Source organism: Cricetulus griseus, chromosome 7, assembly GCF_003668045.3.
Source record: "Cricetulus griseus strain 17A/GY chromosome 7, alternate assembly CriGri-PICRH-1.0, whole genome shotgun sequence".
NCBI lineage: Eukaryota > Metazoa > Chordata > Mammalia > Rodentia > Cricetidae > Cricetulus > Cricetulus griseus.
Window position 1 is genome coordinate 11365653 of NC_048600.1, and position 21749 is coordinate 11387401.

Consider the following 21749-nt stretch of genomic DNA (forward strand, 5'->3'; position numbering starts at 1 on the left):
AGCCCAGCGCACAGCTATTGCTCCTTTATTTAGAAATTAACACATGAGACATAGGACAGTCTTCTTTGTAATCTCAGAAAGTATCCCCAAGAATCCTGAGCAAGACTGTCAAGAGAGATTTTCTCCAGGACCCTCACCTAGTCTGGATGGTGACATGGGACTCTAACATGGGAAACCTCAGGCTTTCCAGAGACCAGCAACCTGCATCCTTCCTTACAACAGCAACATTTTGAAGGTCTTGAATTTAGTCACAACCCTGTCCTAATGTGGACTGGTGGTAGAGGATGACCCAGATGGCTAGTACTGGTCTCCCTTCCTACACCATCAGATGAGACCTCTACAAGTACTGTTCTCATTCTCTCACTCTTCTGCTCAAAATATGGCTCTCGATGAGCTACAAAATAACAGCAGAAATCTTTGTCCAGAAATGCAATGCTCTCTCTGGGACCAATAGTCACTTTCCCTGCCCATCTTTGTTCTTTGCCTTCTCTCCACATTTCCCACACTCGGCCAGGCGTCTTTCTGCGGTTATGTTTTTATTTGTATGTGTTGGTGTTACCAGTGTTTTTCTCCCCCTTTAAGACACAGGGCCAAGGGGTTGGAGAGGTGGCTCAGCAGTTGAGAACATTGACTGCTTTTGCAAAGGGCCAGAGCTCAGTTCTGAGCATCTATTGGGACAGCTCACAACTGCTTGTAACTCTAGCTCCAAAGGCTCTGTCACCTTCTGGGCACTGCATTCACCTGCACCAAGGTGTATGCTCTCAATCCAGCTCTTGTTCTCTTAATCTCTCTCATCTTTCTCTCTCTCTCTATCCATCCTCCCACACACTGTCCCTCCTCCTCCCCCTTCTCTCTCACACACATAGTTTAAAAATAAAATTTAAAATATTTTGTAAAAAGATACAGGGTCAAGATACCTTCTTAATTTTTTAGAACTATTGATTTATTTTCTGTATATGGTGTTTTGCCTGCATCTATGTATGTCCACATGCCATCGGAGCTCAGAAGAGGATGTCAGATCCCCTGGCATTGGAGTTACTGACTGTTATGGAATATTAGTTGAGTATGTATTACATTCATCTATGCTGTGGAATATTTGTTTAATGATGTAAAGGTGTGTTGCATTCTTTTATGTTGCATTTGTTTAACTCTGTGAAGCTGTGTTACTTTGCCTGCCTAAAATATCGATTGATCTAATAAAGAGCTGAATGGCCAATAGCTAGGTAGGCTGGCAGGCAGAAAGAATAAATAGTAGGAGAAATCTAGGCTCAAGAGAAGAGAGAAGGGAGGAGTGAGAAAAGGAGAAAGAGAGACAGATGCTAGGGGCCAGCCACACAGTCATAGAGTAAGAAGGAAAGAAAGATACATAGAATTAAAAAAGGTAAAAAGTTCAGAGGCAAATGTAAAGAAAAATGGGATAATTTAAGTTAGAAAAGCTGGTTAGAAACAAGCCAGGCTATGACCAGGTATTCATAAGTAAGAATAGTGTCCATGTATTTATTTGGGAGCTGGATGGTGAAGACCCCAAGGAGTAAAAAAAAAAAATCTAACTACAAATGACAGTTATAAGCTGCAATATGGGTACTGGGAATAGAACCCAGGTCCTCTGAAAAACCAGCAAATATTCCTAAATACTGAGCCATCTCTCCAGCCCCTAGGGTCAAGATGATTTTCTTTATGTGTCTTCTCACCTGGACCTACAGCCTCCTTCCTAGGATCCCAAAGTGCTTTATCTGTTGTAGTCTCTGTGTTACAACTTGGTAACCTCTACTTCTGAGTATCCTTCTTGCACAGAGCTCTTTATCTGTGCCAGGCTTGGAGTTTCTAGGAATGCTGTCCTGTTCCTGGCAGTGTCCCCAATGGAGAGCCTGTGATTGGGTGGTGACTCAAAATAATCAGTCAGTGAGTGGAATCTAGAGACAGAATAAGTGAATAAGGAAGGGATCTGACCCAGTGCCCACCTGCTCCTAGTCTCTGAAGTGTTCCCTGGGGTGCCTGACCTATACACTCAGGCAGAGCTTCCCTAGCCACATTTTAGGCAAAGGAGCCTGTATAATGAGGGACAAGGAAGATGTTGGGGGAGAGCATGGCTTGGGATTCTGGAGGCCTGGCAGCTGGTCCTGACTTTAAAACACTTCGCACCCATCAGTGCTCCACCTGGGTTAATAGTCTACTTCTCTTGAGATGCGAAGGGTTGTACTCAATGGCATGCCCAGCTCTGAGTCTGGGGTTCTAATCTCTTTTCTTGTGCTGTGTGCCCATGACAAGAACCTTCCCCTTCCACTGTAAATTGAGGGTTAGATATGGATTATGTAGTGAGAGTTACAGAGCTGTTTTCCAAATGCCCTTAGAACATGTTGAAATGTTTTGACAGATACAGAGTGCAGATTCTGCACTGATTACATGTCCTTGACCTGGCTCAGAAGTATCCTCACACTCACTTCATCCTTATTTTAACCTTAAGTTATTTTTACCTACTTTTGGCATGTTACAAGTGTTTCCGATTCTTGGAGCAATGCCATCTTTCTCAGGATGTTGCTCCTGGTAAGGATTATGCTCTCTCTTCTTCACCATTCTTCATCACAAACCATTAGTTCATTTACCGAGTTGGTCAATTGAATTGTGAAGAAGGAGAGCTTGGCAAGTACCAGAGGTGGTTTGAGAAGGCTGAGCCCTCATTAGCTTGTGCCCATGAGGGAAGTCGGGGGTCGAGAGACTAAGTCTCTGCTGCGAAAGGAGCAGCATCTGCTGGTGGAAATGTTCAATGCAGAAGCACTGCAAGTAAAACTAATGCATTGCAGGGAGTGCCTGGAACAACAGAACGCTGCCAGGCTTTTTATGCAAGTGGCAATCTCCAGGAATGTCTGTTTCTTGTAGATCATCTGGCCTCTGCTGCTAGAATCCAGCTAATCCCAGAAGGAATCTCTGCCACAAGTGTGGAACCAATGGAGATTTCTAGGGTCTGCTTTGTGGAAACCAGTTGCACAGTCGCATGACTCAGAAACTTGCACTCTGAAACAGAGCTGTGGAGATGCCTGGGTTCAGCTAAACCCTCTCAAACCTGACAGACTTTGAAGGTCCCTGGTGGGGGGCCTCACTATCCCTGGGGAGGAGTCCGGGGTAGGTGGGTTGGGGGGGTTGGTGGGGAACATGGGAGGATGGGAGGGTGAGGCAATGGGGGATGGATATGTAAATATGAGTAGTAATTAAAGAATAAAAAATATATTATGAAGAAAAAACCTTCTAAGGTTGAGCTGTTGTTTTGCCTAAAATCACTTAGCTACTAAGCAAAAGAAAAGTCCTTTGAAATAGATGCTTTTATTCCTGTTTCATTAATAAAAACAAGAGCAAACAAACCAAACTACCCCAAGGCTCAAGGATATAGAGCCAGTTAAGTAGGGGACACTAAGCTTATGCCTTAGTATTGTATTGCTGTGAAGAGACACCATGACCACAGCAACTCTTTAAAAAGAAAGCATTTAATTGGGCTTGTTTATAGTTTCAGAAGTTGAGAACATTGTCATCATGGTGGAGAATGTGACAACATGCACGTAGATATGCTGCTGGAGAAGTAGCTTAGAATTCTACATCCAGATCTGCAGGCAGCAGGAAGAGAGGGAGACTCACTGAGCCTGGCTTGGCCTTTTGAAAACCTCAAAGCCCACCTCCAGTGACATACATCCTCCAACAAGACCACACCTCCTAATCCTTTTCAAACAGTTCTACTCCCTGGTGACCAAGCATTCAAATCTGTGAGACTATGGGTGGTTCTCATTCAAACCACCACAGGTTAGAACTTTGTCCTGAGTGGTTTTCAAGGCCATGTCCCTGGTTTCCATCTACCTCCTCCAGAACAGACTGGGCTCGGTATGTAGTAATAAGTCAAGAGACACCTGGCACAACTCAGTTCACTGCTGTTGACCTTCGTACCCTTCCACGGAGCTGCTTCTTGCCCTCCGGCTTGCACGTATCTTCACATCGCTTTCCTTTCCTCTCTCCAGGCTCCTTCCTCCTGCTGAATGCCTCCGCAGATTCCAAGCATGCCATCCTGAGTCCTTGGATGAGAAGCAACAGTGAGCATTGCACCCTGGCTGTCTCAGTACACAGACATCTACAGCCCTCTGGGAGATACATTGCCCAGCTCCTGCCACACAATGAGGCTGGAAGAGAGATTCTCCTGGTTCCTACTCCAGGGAAGCATGGGTAAGTCTTTCTCAAGGTCCAAATTGATTCTTTGAGAAGGTGATTTGGCTTCTGAATGCACATTTCCAGACTCTGACATCTACTTAAGACTCACAATTGTCCTTTAATGGGTAGGTCCAGATTGAACCATTACTGCTAATGTCCCCCCAGGTAATGTCTTGGGCCTTGTTCTGTGAGCCCCCCAGACTGCCCTGACTAGTGGTCCTTCCAAAGGCCAGAGGACCAGCTGTCAGACTGAGCACTTAATGTGTGGATGTTAAAGATATTCATGTCCTGGGGTCCAGATGGAGCCAAGGAGCATACAGCTAAAGAGAATGTTAAACAGTTGCCATGAAATCAATTTAATATGCCACAAAATGGGTTTTATCAGTAGAACGTGAGCAAGGAAGGGGAAAGACAAAATAGTATAGCCACCCAAGCAGATCCTATGAGACTATGCAGCCTGAAAATAGGATTAGTCAAGGACACAGTGCAGTGTTAACCCAACAGAGATTAGAAGAGAGCTTTGTTCTAGAACTTTCCAGATGTGCACAACCCTGAAGTCACCCAAGGCCGACAACAGGGAAGTCTGCTGAATTTTCTGGAAATGCAACTTGCTTGCTCAGTGATCCATCATGCCTCTACAAGGAATGATGTGGGAAAGCAACTTGAACTAGGCCCACTGCCTTTTTGTCTCCATTCCTTTCATAATTCTCTAAGTTGCGTGCCAAGGTTTCAGCTCTGAATGGCCACATGTTTGATGACTTTTCAATGAGCAAGTGTGATGATCCTTCTTTCCAATGATTATGTTTTAACATTTTCTGATTTTACAGTTTTGCTTGGATTTTGTTTCCTCCCAAGAAAATTGCTTTTGAGAAGAGTCCCTTTTGACTGATACCTGTCCCTGTGTTGTGTGTAGGTGTAATCCTGACTATTGCTTTTCCAGTGAGGCTATAAGATTTCCTCAGTACTTCCTTTGGAGTCTCTTTTTCATCCCATGCTAAGTATCTTTCTGTATTTAGTTGTATCTAGAAGAACTACATACTACAGCAATCCCAATAGAAATGAAATCCTTTATTTTATTATTTTATTTATATTCCTGAATTTTGTTTATTATTTCATTGGACATGACAAGAATGTTGCAGACATGAACTCATAGGTGCAGTGATCACCTGCACAAGATCATGTCAGTTAAAATTCCATCATGGATAGGAGAGGGACCCTGAGCCCTGGCTCCTGGCTAGGGAGTTGATGATGGTTATCAGGGAAAGAAAATTCACGTTTCTTTGGGGGTCTGGCCACTGGTGGGTTCCCCATGTTGCATTGGATGGCCCCACATGTATGTGCATATAGGCAATACCAATAGGACTATACTCACTGGGGAGAGTCCAGTGAGGGGCATATGTGCAGGGGTAGGATTCTATGAGGACTTGGAGAGAGAGTATGGAGGGTATATATGATCATGAAACATAGTGTTCATTTAAGAGTGACATCTAGTACCAGTAAGGATGCTAACCCCATAGCTAGACTTGCATCCCTCTTTTTGTTTCTAGAATGCTTTTTGGGTCTCTTGCTCTACTCTAATCACTAGAAATAAGGAGTGTCAGGTGCCTGAACTGCCCGTTGTTTTGGACAAACTGTTCTCAGGTACTAGGGCTTTTTTTCAGCCTGATGTTCTTTTCCAATGAAAAGCCCAAAGGATGAGGCCTCCCATCCACTGGTAGCCAGGGCCAATGGTAGTCTCAGAACAAGTCTGCCTCATGGGCTGACTATTTTGACTTATCATTTCCAGCATTGCCTCCTCAAGCCAAGAGACCAGAGAGCACTGCTTGGAGCTGCTGAGCCTTCAAGCAATGAATCCCTATGGATTCTGTTAGTTGAGGCAGAGAATCACTGATGTTTAGGTAGCTGGAGTTAGAGACAAGCCTACATTAATACCATTGAGTGCAAGGGTATAGCAACACCTCCAACCTGGCAGTGCCAGTGTCCTTGTGGCTTACAGTCAGGAAGACAGTGTGCTTCTGTGATGACTACCCAAAAAGCATTTGCTTCAGTATCTTCCCATGTTCATCATGGTCAAGTGAATTCCCATGTAACAGCTGAAAGCATGTATACAGATAGAAGAAATGGGAAGTGACATTATCTGACCTGGTTACCACCCCCACCCCCTAGTCTGTGTTCTTTCTAAAAAGTATGAGTGTGTTGGGGTGGAGAATAGGGGATGAGGAGGACTGAGAAAGAGAAATGAGGTAACAGAACCTTGCAAAAGACACTGATCTTTAATCTTCTAGTTCATGAGTCTCAACTTCCCTAATGCTGCCATCCTTTCATATAGTTCCCCATGTTGTACTGTCCCCAACCATAAAAATATTTCATTGCTACTTCATAACTATAATTTTCTACTGCTATGAATCACAATGTAAATATCTGCTATGCAGGATATCTGATGTTGTGACCCACAGGTTGACAATTACTGTTCTAGTTTCTTAAGACAAACAAGCCTGGAGCTCTGTGATTCTAGTACCTTCACAGGCAGCCTTCCCCTCACACATGATGAGACCGAGGGGACCACCACCCCACTATGTAGATAGACCATGAAATTCCTTAAGGCTACCATAACCACCAAGCTCCAGCTTTACTCCACTGCCCAATGTGACCTCGTCCTGGTCACCAGGGAGGTTGGGCTGCTTCTGCAGGGTGTGAACTGAGACAGGAGAGGGGAATAAGGATTATGCAGAGACAGAACTGGTGATGTGGACCACCACATCTAGAGAGACTTTGTCCCTGTCCTAGGCTCAAGAATCTCAGGGGGAGGAATATTCTCCCCATCCTTGGCAGAGCCATTGTGGGCTTCGGTGATGTACAGGAATGATTCCAACTTTAAATTAAAGATGCCTTGGGCCAGCTTCTTGCTTCAAACTAGATCAATAGAATGAGAGTATGAGGTGTCAGCACAAGGGACAATCAATAGCCCATTCTACTGCAACGAGGAGTTCTGTTCTCCTGGGCATCTTGGCAACTTGGCAGACACAAAACCCTTGTCCAGCAAATTAGAGAGCTGAGGGTATTTGTAAGTTAGATCAGGGACTCTTGGCTTCATGTTACTGATATTTGGGGCAGAAGAATTGTTTTTTGTTATGTGGGGTTGTCCTGTGCATTTTCTATCAATAGCCCTGGCCTCTACTAAACCAGAGCATTAGCACCCATCCCAGATGTGCCAATCAAAAACATCCCCAGATATTTTTGTAGTGTCCTCTCTCAGCAGAAACATTCACACTGAGAACAAGTCAGTTCTATGGAGCATTGTAGAGCTGGGAGAAACTATGAGATTGGCCTGGTTCAAACTTTTCAATTTATAGATGTAGTAACTAAGGCCCAGGAAGAAGGAAACTTGCTTCATGTCACATCGCAAGATTTATTTTGTCAAGTTGAGTGTCTGCAATCCTGTTCTCATGACAGTATGTCAGTCACTGTGGCTGGTCAGGGCTTACAATGACATATAAAGCCTAGTTTGTACCCTTGAGTAATAACACAGCTATAGCTAAAATTTATTTAGTACTTCCAAAATGTACTAGCCAGTCACTGCTTTACCCCTTACAGGTGTTTTCTTACTTAGTACTAATAAAAACACAATGAAACACATTTTTGCTATCATCTTCCATATTGCAGATAAAGACACCCAGTGAAGCCAATTAACCTGGCTGAAGTCAAAGGCTAGGCAGTTTGGAGGTGTTCTGAGCCCACCCAGCAGCCAGACTTGAGAGCATTTTCATCCATTGCTGTCAGAACTCAATCAGGTCATGGTAGTTCAGTGGGAAAATCATAGTTCAAGAGCTGTGTTGAATGAGAAGTCCTGGATTTAAAACTCCTGTCTTGCTACTCACTGGTCAGCTTTGATAAGATCAGAGAGCCCTGGATATTTGTAAGTTAAATCAGGGTACTCTTGGCTTCATGTGACTAACATTTGTTAAGATCATAGAGGTACAAAGAATATACAAGATCAACCCCACTACCAACAGTGTTCTGTGAAAGATTCTTCTGGCTTCAGGCAAATCCCATGTCCTCTTTAGCCTTTGTTTCCTCTTCTGTACATGAGGAATGCTGCTGCTGACCCTGCCCATGTGCTGCTGTGGGTCCTCTTCAAGGACAGGGACAAGGACATTACATATATGGGATGTAATGCAAGTTGAGTGAGGCTATGCTTAATACTCTAATATGGTTCTGATAGAGATTGATCTGGTCTCTGCTTATGGGGTTCTCCCAGAAGAAAACAGTGGTTTTTGTTACTCCCATAGTAACATAGCATTCAGAACAGCTATAGGGACAAGTGACAACCATGGGATGTTGACAGTGATGATTACAAGTGGGGCTAGCTTCCTCTCATAATAGGTGATGGTGATTTGTAGATGAGTCATTGGAAAGCAATATCCAATGTTGCAGCCACAAGGGAGGGACTATCGATAACTGAGTCAGCTGGGGAGAGCCTGACTCAGAGGAGCAGGCTAAGGATTGACAAGTCAGATTCCACCAAGTCCCCACAAAGCCCCACAAGCTTCCACAGTGGCAGCTCCAGGAACAGCAGCCTGCCTAGAAGCACTTGGAGGCAGAGGAAAGGCAGTGGGGGACTCACCGCAGCTGCTCACTTCCTAGTCACCTGGAAAGCAATAGAATGTGTCAGAGCATGAGCAGCCGAGGCTGCCAAGACTGCCAAGACTGCCTGGCTTTAGAAGGGGTCTCCTGAGTGACCAGAGATGTGGGCCCAGTCTGCTCATCACCCAGCCAAAATGATTAAAGAAGCAAGGAAACAAAGAACCAGGGCTGTCCAAACAGTCCTAGGTCTGGCTGGCTACTGATAGGCAGAAAGAATCAAAGCTAGAAATGAGTGGTCAGTAAGTCCACATGAATTGAATGATTATGATAATACCTATTTAACGTGGTGAGCTGTGAGATGACATGAGGAAAACGGCTCACATTATGCCCAATTGTGGGAAATACTTAACAATGCTAGATCCTTTTCCACACAAGCATTCATTTTCCAATAGTGAAATGAGTGCCTTGCTTGTGAGAAGTGCCAAAGATGACAGAGCCAAAGAACACATGGCCATGATTTTCAAGGAACATGCAGACCGTTAATGAAAACAAGTCACATAGCAACAGCTATATTGTAGAGATAGTAAGAAGCTTAGCCAGATTCTGCCTCTGCCTGGTGAGCTGCCTGCTGTACCATGCTGCCCTGGTGATGTGTTTTAACAAGATCGATCCCGCAGCAATCGGCTGTGCATAGCTAGTGCCCTCCTGGGTTCTGGAACACAGGCTTAAGGGCTTGTGGTGTTTGAGACTGTAGGAGAGAATTTCCTGGGCTCTTTCCCAGACATCCATCTCCCTGCCTCTCTAAGCACACAGATTTCTCCTGCGGCCATGAGTATCCGGGGATTTTATTATGTGTGACCAGAACTCCACAGTGTGTGAAGGGAACAATTGGTCCCCAAGGGCATAAGAGTTGCCAATCGCTTGAATTGCTAATACTTGAAAGGCATACATCTAAAGGATGTGTTGATAATGAGGTTTGAGGCAAAGCTGTCAGGAGCATCTCAGGGCCAACATGTCTATTGAAGAAGATAGGAGAGCACTGAGATGCTATTCCATGAAAACCCCCACCTCTCTATAGGCATTAGCCTCAGTCCCAGAAGAGACTGAAGCCCAGAGCCCCACCCCGTCAGTTTCTGCATGGGGAAGGTGAAGCCTAGTAGCATGATGGGACATTAGAGGTGAAGCTGCACAGTTATGGCAGAGCCAGGACTCACCATATGTGTACTCAAGAGCTTCAGTGCTCTTTCCGGTCAGCTTCCTAGCTGAACAGCTATGATAGGAAATACCCACATCCCTTTCCCTGAAGTGAAAATCTACAGTACAAGTGTATATCCAGCCTGGATGCCACTCTTATTTAAGCAAGCCTGTTCAGACCCAAGACCTTAGCTTTTAAAAGTGATAATGACTGTCACTACCAGATACACCAGAGTAATGTAACCCAAAAAGAGATTGACATTGGAGGCATGGTCTGGGTCCTGATTCTTTCTGTGGTTTTCAGTGTGAATAACCACAGCCCTTCCAGCTTCAGTGTCTCACCTCCTCTAGAGGGCAACACAGGGATACTCTGCTACCAATCAACATCCATTCTACACCATTGACCCCTTATGCAGATGCTGCCCAGATCTGGGCCAACAGTTCTCCCCATCTCTCTGCTATTGGTCCCTCCTAGTGACCACAGGGCAATTTTTCCTTCCTTTCCACGGGGACCTTCCCTCCCCAGCACACAGAACCTTGGATTTTCCTGGAAGTTGATAGGACTGAGTGAGGGGTGTTCCCAGAGAAGCACTCAAAGATGCCACAGGGCACTGGCTTCTGAAAGGAGTCAGTTGCTTTGCCTGAGTTGTGCTGGGTTTAACTTCAAGCTGCCCAGGGCACTGTGGCAGGTCTGGCCAAGGCAAAGAAATCAGAGCCTGTAGCAGTCAGCACCCTTCCAGAGTTCTCCTCAAATCCTGCCCGTATGATAAATGGGATCAGGAATAAAAAAAGGTGATCATTTATTGAAATTGATGCCCTCGAGTGGCAGTGTCACAATGATTTAATTTGAGGCCCAGCTTTTTCTTACTTTCAAAGTCATTCACGGTGTCAATGTCTCTCTCTTTCCCCTTGGTGTGAGTAACACACTAATAAATATACAATAAGGGCTTTAATGTCTGGGTGATTTACACTAAAAAGGGAGTGCCATTCAAAGGCTTTAAAGATAATTTTTAAAAGCCTTAAAACTCACACCCTGGTTCATCAGAGGCATATTTCCTGGATACTCTAGCTTAGAAAGAATCATGAAGTCAGGTTTCTCTGAGTATGGTGGTTGGAGACACATCACCTAAGGGTTCTTGGGGCTTGCTGTCCACAGCTTGGGGGAAGCAAAGTTTCTCAGTAAGATGACAATAATTACTCTGCCCTATGGCTCATTGTGAAGCTCAAACTAGACAAGGTGTCGAACCTGTGCTGAACTGTCCTCCCGCCTCTGCTGGGTTATCCAGAGTGCTTTTCCTCTAGACCATCGTGGTTATGGGACATAAACATAGTCAGAGTCAAGATATGAATTCATTTCCCTCATCCTTCAGTGATTAACTGGACTCTTTGTGGTAGAGTACAACTCACTGTGCCTGGAGTTACCATATTTCTCACCATTCTGTGTAAAATAATATTGAGGCAACCTTTAAAATGTTGAAATTCCCTGTTGGAACTGTTCTACCCTCCAACATGGTAGATCTGAAAAGTTGATGACAGAAATCAGAGCAACTCCCCGCCCCCCCCCCAAAAAAGAAAACATATAACTGAATCCTATCCTCAACCATTCATATTATTTTATTCACCTTAAAGTGGGCATTAACATGTGTATTTTTAGAAAACTCACTAGGGACTCCACTCTACATCAAAAATTAAGAATCATAGTTATCAGCCTGGCTTAATTGCTTGATCACATAAACTGGTAGCTTTACATAATCACTTCACTAAGCGGTAAAGAGAAAAGAAAAAGCTGGGAAGTGTGTGAGGGACTGATGTAAGGTGGATAGTCTGTGTTCTTCCTCTCATCAGTAGACACTCTGAAGATGACAGTCTCCAAATGTAGGTAGCCCAAGCTTGACACCACAGTCCTCAAGCTGGGACAGCTGGAATGGAATTGAGCCATGTATGTGACTTGTCTTTACTAGAATACTTCCAAAAGGATTTTCAAAGACACAAGACACTGAGAAGCTGGGAATTCAGCAGAGGTTAGAGAGTCCAGACCTGTTGGAGTCAGAGAAAAATCTCTTTCCCACCCATTTATTTATTCAGCCATCTATAGAACTATCATGATGAATGTATCTATACTAAATATCTATACATATATCATCTGACCATATATGTGTATTATTTCTCCATCTCTACATATACCCATTTGATGTTTTCCTGTTGGCTTAGCAGCTGAACATGAATCTACTGCTATTTTAATTATCATCTGCCACACCATGGCCCCTCAGTCAGCACCCCACTGGCCACTCAGGCCTCTGCCTGGTAGAGCTTCTAGTGCTGCAGCCCCAGCTCTATTGCAGCTGCCATATGAAGGTTTAAATTAAGTCTCTTTTGTTCTACTTATTAATAAGACTCAGAGGTTAAAGGTTGGGGTGAAAAACCTGCTAGCTCAGAGACGCTGAGTATCAACCAGCTGACCTTGCTTTTTGGTCAAAGACACCCCAAGAGACATGTCTCTTCCCTCATCCCAGAAACAAGAGGAAGCTCAAACTCTACTCCCTGCCCTTTCCTTCCTGTGCATCTTCTTGGTCCAAATTGCTGGCTTCTCTATGACCAATTCCAGTGAGGTAGTTTCTGGCTCTGCCTCCATGATTCAAGGTATAATTTTATTGGGCAGTCTCAAGAGTGTCAGAGGGCAATCAAAATATCCCACAACATCCATCTATACACTTCTCCATTCATCCATTCATATATCAGACTTTCATGCGTTGACTCTTTTCTGAATCCTGTTTTGTTCTTTGGAGGCAGCTTCTTACCAGTTAATAGTTATGGTGAGAACCCTCTGTTTAGTTTACCAGGTACACCAGCATCCACTAACCCATTTCATTTTCACTCGAATCTTCATTATGCATGGTATACACATTTCATAGATGAATAAGCTGAACTCAGGGAGCTCTGTGATTTGTCTGCAGTCATAGACAGAGCAGGGAAACACAGTTTGCTGGGTTCATTTCCTTTTGTCTCATCATCTCCCCAGAGGGCCTTATAGATATGTCCTGTCCCCATGCCTGGCTCTGAGGAAAGATAGAAGTATTCTCCTCCATTAACAAAAGCTCTTCTTTCAGAAACTTTTGTAAAGCTGAACCACAGCCTTGAGAGTGGAGACCTTGGCTTGTATATCTTTTCCTCACCATGGCATTTGGCATAGTGTGTAGCACATAGTAGGCATTCAGTGATAGCTGAGTAGATTGATTTAATCATAGTTCCACAAGGCAACACTTTTCAAATCTATGCTCTGGATATAAAGTTAATGTCAAGGCTCAGGCAGAGATTACAGAAGTGTTCAATCAATGGGAAGATGGAAAGTCCTGTCTCCCCGCCCCCCACCTCCACCTCAGGATAGATATGTATTCCTCCCTGGGACTCCAGAAGCAGCTGTCAACGTGCACCTCAACTGTGAAGGTTGCCACTAAGTACAAAGGACAATTCCTTCCCTGGCAGGTAGAACTTTTACTCACAATTGCTTTCATTGGCAGGCGTCAAAAAATAATATAATAAATGAAAAGACCATCAGCTTCTGCCAGCTTTGACCTTCGTGGTTTGACAGCTGAAGGCTTGTAGTGGGGCCTTTTGAGCTAGCTGCTCTTGTCTTCCTACTCTGCCCTGGTTATTTGATGGATTGAATTCCAGAAGGATGAGAGAATTGTGAATACCAGTAACCCTTGGCCTGTCAGAATGGCATCTTGGCAAATCCCAGAATGATAAATAGACATTGTATACAAAGAGAAGTCAAAATGGATTGAAAGAATCCCGTCTCACCTCAGAAGTGTTTATTGAAGCTCACCATTTCCAGGCAGGACAGAGATATTAGAATAAATAGAGGAATTTAGATGATAGCCCATTGGGGGCCAAAAAAATTCTCTCATTCATTCATCTATTCTGACAACAACGGTTTATGATTTTCCTCAGCCACTGGGACACTGGTAGCTCTTACAGTTTCTAGGAGTTGGACAGCTGCAGTTATTACAATTCTGTGCAGAGATGGTTCTTCTGATTATTTCACGTAGGTGCTGTGGGAGTACTGGTGGTCACTAGGCAACACAGCCCAAAGAGCTGTCTCTAAAGGGAAAGGGGGCTGGTCATTTGCCTAAGAGATGAATGTATCTAGCACAAAGTACATCTGTGCAAGAGGTTGGGCAACATGAGGAAGTAGGTGATGAGCTGGGCTGTGACATCCATTGTGTTTGTAATTTAGAAACCTCCCATCTATTCCTTGATTGGTCTCTTAGAGTTCTTATTCCTTCTTGGGTTTGTGTGGCAACAAAGCCATTATCTGCCCACAAGGAGTCTCTTCTCTGGATCCACATCACCCAACCTATGCTTGGAACAATTGGCCTGGGATAGAAGCTGTCCTCATCTTTCTGCTGCTGTCTTCTGTTCCAGTGAGGACTCCAGGTGCCTCTGGATGATACACAGATGCAAGAATGTCTCACCGTAATGCAAATGAATCTCAGAGTAGAGACCATTGTCTTTGTTGAAGTTGGCTCAGATTTCAGAGTTTCCTATTGCTACTGCCTTCCCCCTTTTGCAGGAATAGGGAAAATGAGTTATTTTTTCCTAGTTTGATTGCCCTCTGCCCCATTTCATCATCCCTCCAATAACTAGTACAATATCATGTCTCTGACAAGGCCTATAGTGTTTCCTAAATGGCATTGAATACCAGTGGCACCATGCAGCCTTGGGATCCTCATATCCAATTACTGACCTGCCCTCGATATGGTCTCCTATCAGCTTCCAAATTCTCATACATAAAGAATCTGGCAAGGACAAAGTTACAAGCTGGAGAGAGCCAAGACCTGTAGCCTGAGGGGGCAGCCCTCTTCCATCCTGCATTCTCCTTAATTTGCTTGCAGAAAACCAGTGAGGAGGAGGGAGAGGTACTGGATGGAACTTACTCACTACTCGTTGTCCATTCTCCAGCATCAGACCTTATTCTAAGCCTCTTCCAGTGAGGATGCTGAGAGGTCTTCCCAGCATCACACAGATCAGATCCTTGTTCTTCTGGAATAAATTCTTTGCATAAAAGATGCCCAAGGAGGAAGCCATAGCAGGCTGAATTCTCTCCTGTTGTTAATTCTAAAGAACGTTAATTGAAGTCCTTAGAGTAGCCTCAGAGACCCTTCCTGTGGGACGTCTCCAAATAGACCAAGTGGAGATTGTGGTAGCAGAGTGGGTGAGTGCTGCAGCGTGTTAATCTGCTCCTGACCACTCAGCAGATGCCTGTCCAATAGAACTTCTCTTCAGCACAGCACCCAAAGCCTTGGTCTGGCTGCCCAGCTCTTCAGACTGGCTCAGCCCATTTCTTTGGTCATTCAGATCAAACCATTCTGTGTTGTGCACATAAAGCAAAAGCTTCAGACCTCTTTAGTCATCAAGAACAATTCTCCTGCTTCAAGAAGACGTGCTTTAGCCCCTCTCCCACAAAGCCTCTCTAGAGACCTCAGACCATGCATGTGGAGTTGATCTTGTTTTTCCAGCGACTCCACATCCTTATTAGACATCTCACAGCACTGGGCTACGTTTATCCTTATCAATTAAGCTCCTTCAGAAAAAGATGGTCATTATTTCTCTTCATACTTTCAACACAGTGCTCAACCCAGTATATGTTCAGAAAATGCTTATTAAGTCAACAAATTCCTAAGTTAATTGGACCAGAAACTCTTTGAGAATAAAAACATGGCTTTAAGGAAAATAAAACTATCAAATCTCATCTCTATTCTCTATAAAAGTTCACTTCCTTCTGTCTCAGAAACAAGATACTGTGTTCACAGTGACTGCCCTCAGGCATCATCTCTTCCTGTCATAGCCCTGGCCATCCTCACAGATAGGCCGATGCTGGCCTGTGTAAGCTGTGGAAATGGATCCTTAACATCCCAAGGATATGCTCTGATCGCCTATGCTGTGCTCACTTCCATCTTCCCATTCTCTGGCTTATACCCTGTATATTTCCTACTCTCCCATTCAGGGCATCTAGTTGGTATCTCCCCTCCCACTCCATCACCCTGTTTCCTGTTCTGAATTTACAAGTCTTTATATAACCACTTAACCACACCAACTCATGTTGAGTGTTTTTTTTTTTTTTTTTCAGACAAACTAAGCTGAATTCCAATTACCTTCTCTCCAACTGTTCCTTAAATATTCCCTTCATTATTTTGTTTTTCTCTCCCAGGACTAAAATTCCTCCCTGACTGCATGAAATTACAATCAGTATTCTATTAAATGTTTACCTACACTCCTAAGAGTGACTCCCCTGTATTGAGTTTCTGGTGTTCCTTGCACTGACTTCCTCACCTCCCCCAGGGAGCTCCCTTGTCTATCCAGCCATCTTCAGAGACTTAGATTATTTCCATGTCAAAAAAGAAAAAAAGGAAAAGAAAAAATCCTTACTTCTCTGTCATCTTTCTTGCTAAACTGTCTGTCACCTTGTCCAGCTTAGGGATGGTCTCCGGCATATGGACAGCTTTTGGCAACAAGTACAATTTCCTGCACATGAGTCAGGAAATTCAGTGATTGGCAAAGCCAGAGTTCTGATGGAAATAAAACCCCTGCACTATATTTCTATGACCCCTTTCTGGGTCCTGGTCCTGTGTCTGCTTCTCCTATCTCACATTCCCATGTGACTATATGTGAGTTCAAAGCACAATAGCACTTAAAAAATGTTTCAGTTGAGGCATCTTGAGGCATGGAGTAAAGTAATTGAATCCTACCTCTTTCCGCAACCCCGAGCCCATGGAAGAGCCTTTTCCAGAGCTCAGCTCTGACTTGCCTGGCCTCAGCCAGTAGCGTGTTCATCAAAGCTCAGCTTTGACCTGCCCTAGCCAGTAGGCTGCCAATCATGTTGCAAAACAGATCAGCCCTCTGCAGGTCAGCTGTAGCTCCTTGGGAAAACTTGAGAGTGGTCCTGTGGCCATGAAACTTTAGAAAGTCATCCAGGAAACCCATAGCTTTAAGCCTCCAGTGTTTCTCCAAGCAGTGGTGATACCTTGTAAGATCACTGTGGACAGTGACAGCCAGCCCATACTGGCTGTTTACCATATTCTCAGTACTAAGGCATATGGTTGCATTTAATAGTTCAATTTTTTTTCTCTAAATGAGTACTATAACAATGCATACACAGCTCCCAGGATAATGTCATTATCTATTAATCCCCTCTGTTCATCTACTATTTTATTAATCTTTGGTTTGCCCCCCTGGAGTCACATAGAGCAAGCCCACTTCTACTAAGGCGCTTTGTCATCACTTTGAGGATTACTTCCATGCCTTGCCTCCCCCCAACCCCTGCAATGATCTGGTTTTTCTATAGCTCATTTTCCAGAAATTTGTTCTTCATTCAGAGATAATCTTCACATTGAACCTCCTCCTACTGAGGTAGTTGAAGCTTAGCCCACTGTGTTGTTAGCTGTGCCCTGGCCCCTGAGCCCCAGCCAACACCATGAGGAGCCATAAAGGCTGCTAAACATTTCACAAGGACCATTTCTTAGACAATTTGCATCTTTTCTTCCCAAGGGAGAATCCTCAAGTTTCTCTCTCAGGGTTTAGAAGGACTTTCTTGTTTGCCATCACCATGCCTCAGAAACATCTGATTCAAAAAGAAATTTAATTCTAGTCCCAATGTCCGTGTCATCTCGCTTCGTTTGTCATCCCCATAGCCTGCCAGCTTTTGCCCCTTTGTTCCCCTAATTGCCAAAGACATTTTTATACTGAGTCAATTGCATCAAGCTCAATGCAAAATGAATCAATTTGAGAGGAATATAAGCTGCACTCTTGTCTCAAGTGTGCGTTAACATTCAGATGAGCTATTTAAAACGGGTCCAGGTTAGTGCCAGAGAGACAACCTCATCATTATTCTGACTCATCCCTTGCTGCTGGACTCCAGGGAAGGGAGATGGGGAGCCCTCTCTTAGTCTCTAGCTCTCTGGGGAGAAATTCAACTAGGTGATATCTTTGAAGAGCTCGGATTTAAGGGTCTGATGGACAAAACCAAGTTTGACTTGGTAAGCTCACCATGATATAAAGGTAGGTAGAGGAGACAAAAGGGAGAAGAGATCCTATGTCTGCTTCCCTTCACTTGCTGGTTCATCATGCCTCATGCGTCCGAGGACACATACAAAACCCAGGCTTAACTACAGATCCTACAGCCAGAAGTCTTTGGATTTTAAACAAAGAAAACACAAAAAGTAAACAGCACCTGTCAACACTCTGATTTCAAAATTCAACAATGTTCTAGAACGGGTGAGAAATCAAAGCTACACTGTGGTGATTCGATGAACTAATTCTTCTATCATCAGGAGAGTCAGATAATATCTCCATTAGTAGCAGGAGGTTTAAAGATGGGAGCGAGGGGCAACATCAGAACAATTGTCTGATTTATGCTTTTTCAATCACCTGGGCTCATGGCCTAAACTGGTAATGGACTCTATCCATCAAAAAATTATTCTATCTGGCATGCTGGCTTCTGAAGAAACCTGGATGTCCTCACAGAGAATTGGTTAAATGATTTAATGTGTGTGAAAGCTCTTAGCACAGTGCCTCAGTAAAAGGTGGGGGAATCTATTCGGTCTATTTTAATTATATGCTCCAGATATCATGATACATTATATACACACAAGAGAAATAAAAGATCAGTTGTATGATAGAGACCCCACAGCCCTGAAGTGTACAGCCATCAGCAGTGTGGAAGTGGCATTTTCTCAGGAAGATATGCCAGGACATCCCTGTACCCCAGTCTCTTCTTTATGCCCTTTGAAGTACCCCAGGTCTGTGTAAGCATACCAGTCATGCACATTTCTGTTTTTCCTACTGGTGATTCAACTTTATCAAGACATACATACCTTATGTTTTTATTTTAGTGTTTTCCAGTCCAAAACAGTGCCTGCCACAGACAGGTATTCAAGAAACAGTGAAGAGTTAAAACTTTCAAACGGGGTTATGCTTAAAGCTAGAGAGATGGCTCAATTGGTAAAGCACCTTGTATGTAAGCATGAGGCCTGAGTTCAAACCCAGAGCTTGTGTAAAGACCCAGGTGTGGAGATAGAAGTTTGTAATCCCAGTGCTGTGGAGGAAGAAATGGGAATATCTGTAGAGATTTTTGGCCAGGGCATCAGTGAACCCCCAGTCCCAATGACAGGCACTGTCTCAAAATAAGATGAGAGAGACACACACAGAGAGAGGGTCATTCTAGTTTGTGAGCTAACAGTGGTGATGAGAATGACATCTTTCTTCCCTTTTCCAGGCAAGCCTAAATCACTAGGGTCCCTAACCAGAGGCAGGAAACAAGGTTGATCCCCCGAAGTATGATGCTTACTCTACACCAGGCGTCGTTCTCAGTCCCTTTATCTATGTTTATCTATTTCGTCTTCACACTAGTCCTGTGATGTCACATCATATTAATCCCACTTACTAGATGAAGAATTGAACTTCCTCAGTCTCACACCTAACGATGATCAAAGGTAAAATTTGAGCATATGGGGTCTCACTTCAGAGTTTGTGATCCCCAAATTCTTTATGACCTCTCCAGATAAGACACCAGACTATTAGTAGAGTGCTTGTCTTGCCTAAGAAAAACTCTTGGTTCAGTCCCAGTGGAAATGTTTCCTGGCTCCAAGAAAGTGTTCTGCATTAGCATCGGAATCAGATGACATGTCTAGTGGCAGAGGCAAATTCCAATGAAGAGGTCTCCTCCATGTCCCACATCAAATGCCATCTCTACTATCTAGTCAGTAGGCCTCCTTCATTTGGCCGCCATTAGAGCCGGAAGAGACAATGACACATTATCCTCTGGGATAAACAAAGAGCAGAGCTGTAAGAGGCTTTCACTGTGGTCAGGAGAGGTGTGTTCTGCCCAGCCCTACATCTCCAGGTCATGGATGGATGAGGATCAGGAGTCAGAACCTGATCTACACACCAACCATCCCCAGCTGAGCACTTAGTAAAGAGCTTGCTTTATTTTATTCATAGCCAAAATTAAATAACAAGCCACTAAGAGGGGAACTGCATACATAATATATTATCAAATAAACCCAGACAATGTTGAAACGACCAAGTCCATATGCATTCCTCTGCTATGTAGAGCCAGACCTCATCTTTCCCTGTGTCTGAGCCCACACTAAAATCACTCAAACCAGAGGACACTGGTCTCTTCCCACTCCAGTAAGCCAAGCCAGAGGTGGTCTTCCACAGCTGCATGTTGGGGGGCTTCCAAACCCTCCGGAGCAAAAGTGAAAACAGTTCTTTTCCAATTGGCTCACGAAAATGTTTCCCTCTGATCAAACTTTCTCCATTCGCTTGTGCCTTTTGATGCCTGTACTTAATTGCTTTTAAACAGGGAGCAGCTACGGTCAGTGAATTTAGAGTTACATCTGCATCTTTTGTGTTGAAACTGTTTTACCACATGCTTCTAAAGCTGCTTACAAACAGGTTGGTTTTGATGAGACTAATGTAAGTCCCACCAGGCTTGCTATAATTAATAGTCTGCTTCCATGATGGGAAAGAGAAAATTGTGTATCGATTCTCAATTCAAAAAGAAAATCAACAATTGTTTCCCACAAACCCATGATTTCATTTTGACTCCCCTCTCTTCCCAGACCTTACCTCCAGGTCCACCTCCACCTCTTTCCTAGGGATGTTCCTCCTTGTCTTCATTCACTCCTTTGTGTATTGATAACATATATACCTGCACACATGCACATAAAATAAATAAAAATACACCGTTTACTAAATATACAACACAGTTGAATCCCCGTGTCATTATGACAAGAGAAAGAAGCCAGAGACTATGTGCTTCTGTTTATATATAATCCCAGAAAAATGTAAACTGGTCTGCTAAACTGATAGAAAGCTGGGCAGTGGTTATCCAGGAAGTAGGAAAAGAAAGTTGACTGCAAAGAGACAGCAGAGCCTTTGAATTAAACAGCAGGAGGGCTGCAGATAATGGAAGTGTTCTATATTTTGAATGCATTTTGTGGTTTCCTACCGTTAAAAAAACATCATAAATTATCAAATTATGCACTTTTTCTGTAAACAAAAAGTTATTCGCTTGTATTAACTGTACAAAATAATTGGGTTTCATTATGATATTATAATATGTGCATATAATGAACATTGATTATAATTATCCCCCTATGGCCTTGTCTTATGCCCTCTCCTGTGGCCTGCTGTTCCCCTTCTTCCCATTAAATTCTGCACTTTAAATGGATGGCATTAGTTGCAGATAAATTATGCACTTTACTAAGGTGATTTTAAAAGTACCAAGAGTGCAAAGGGAAGACATAAAAGTCAAGAATGAAGTCAGAAGATGGTAGAATGTAGGGTGTACATACCTGGGCACGGGCATTTTAAGAGTTTAGATATGAAGGTCTAAGAATAAAGTGACATCTGGAGTAGGAGAGCTCAGAGCCCACCTGTCCTTCAGTCTGATTCGAATGGCTCAGGTACAGCTAGACAAGGTTTAGGTCCCTGCTTCATGAGTAACTTCCCTCAGGAAGATTTCCCAGAACATGTCCACATACTCTGTGTTCAACTCTTTAGAACTCAAGGGTCAGGAGAGATGGTTTATCAGTATTAAGAGCTCTTGCTGTTCTTCCAAAGAACCTGAGTTCGGTTCTCAGGACCCACTCCTAGGTGGTTCACAGCTGACTGTGACTCCAGTTCCAGTATATCACATACCCTCTTCTATGTGCATAGTGAGATCCCATCCCAAACAAACAAGCAAAAGCAAAACAAGAAACTGCCTACATTACAAA

General features: G+C 43.7%; 1 protein-coding gene across 1 annotated transcript in view; it reads left to right on the forward strand.

Moving 5' to 3' along the window:
- The window catches only part of Alk (ALK receptor tyrosine kinase), a 688619-nt gene that overhangs the window by 371889 nt on the left and 294981 nt on the right, over nucleotides 1-21749 (forward strand). The window contains exon 4 of the mRNA XM_027424412.2: nucleotides 4002-4203. Within this exon, the coding sequence (XP_027280213.2) occupies nucleotides 4002-4203 (202 nt within the window). The remainder of the gene's footprint in view (nucleotides 1-4001; nucleotides 4204-21749) is intronic.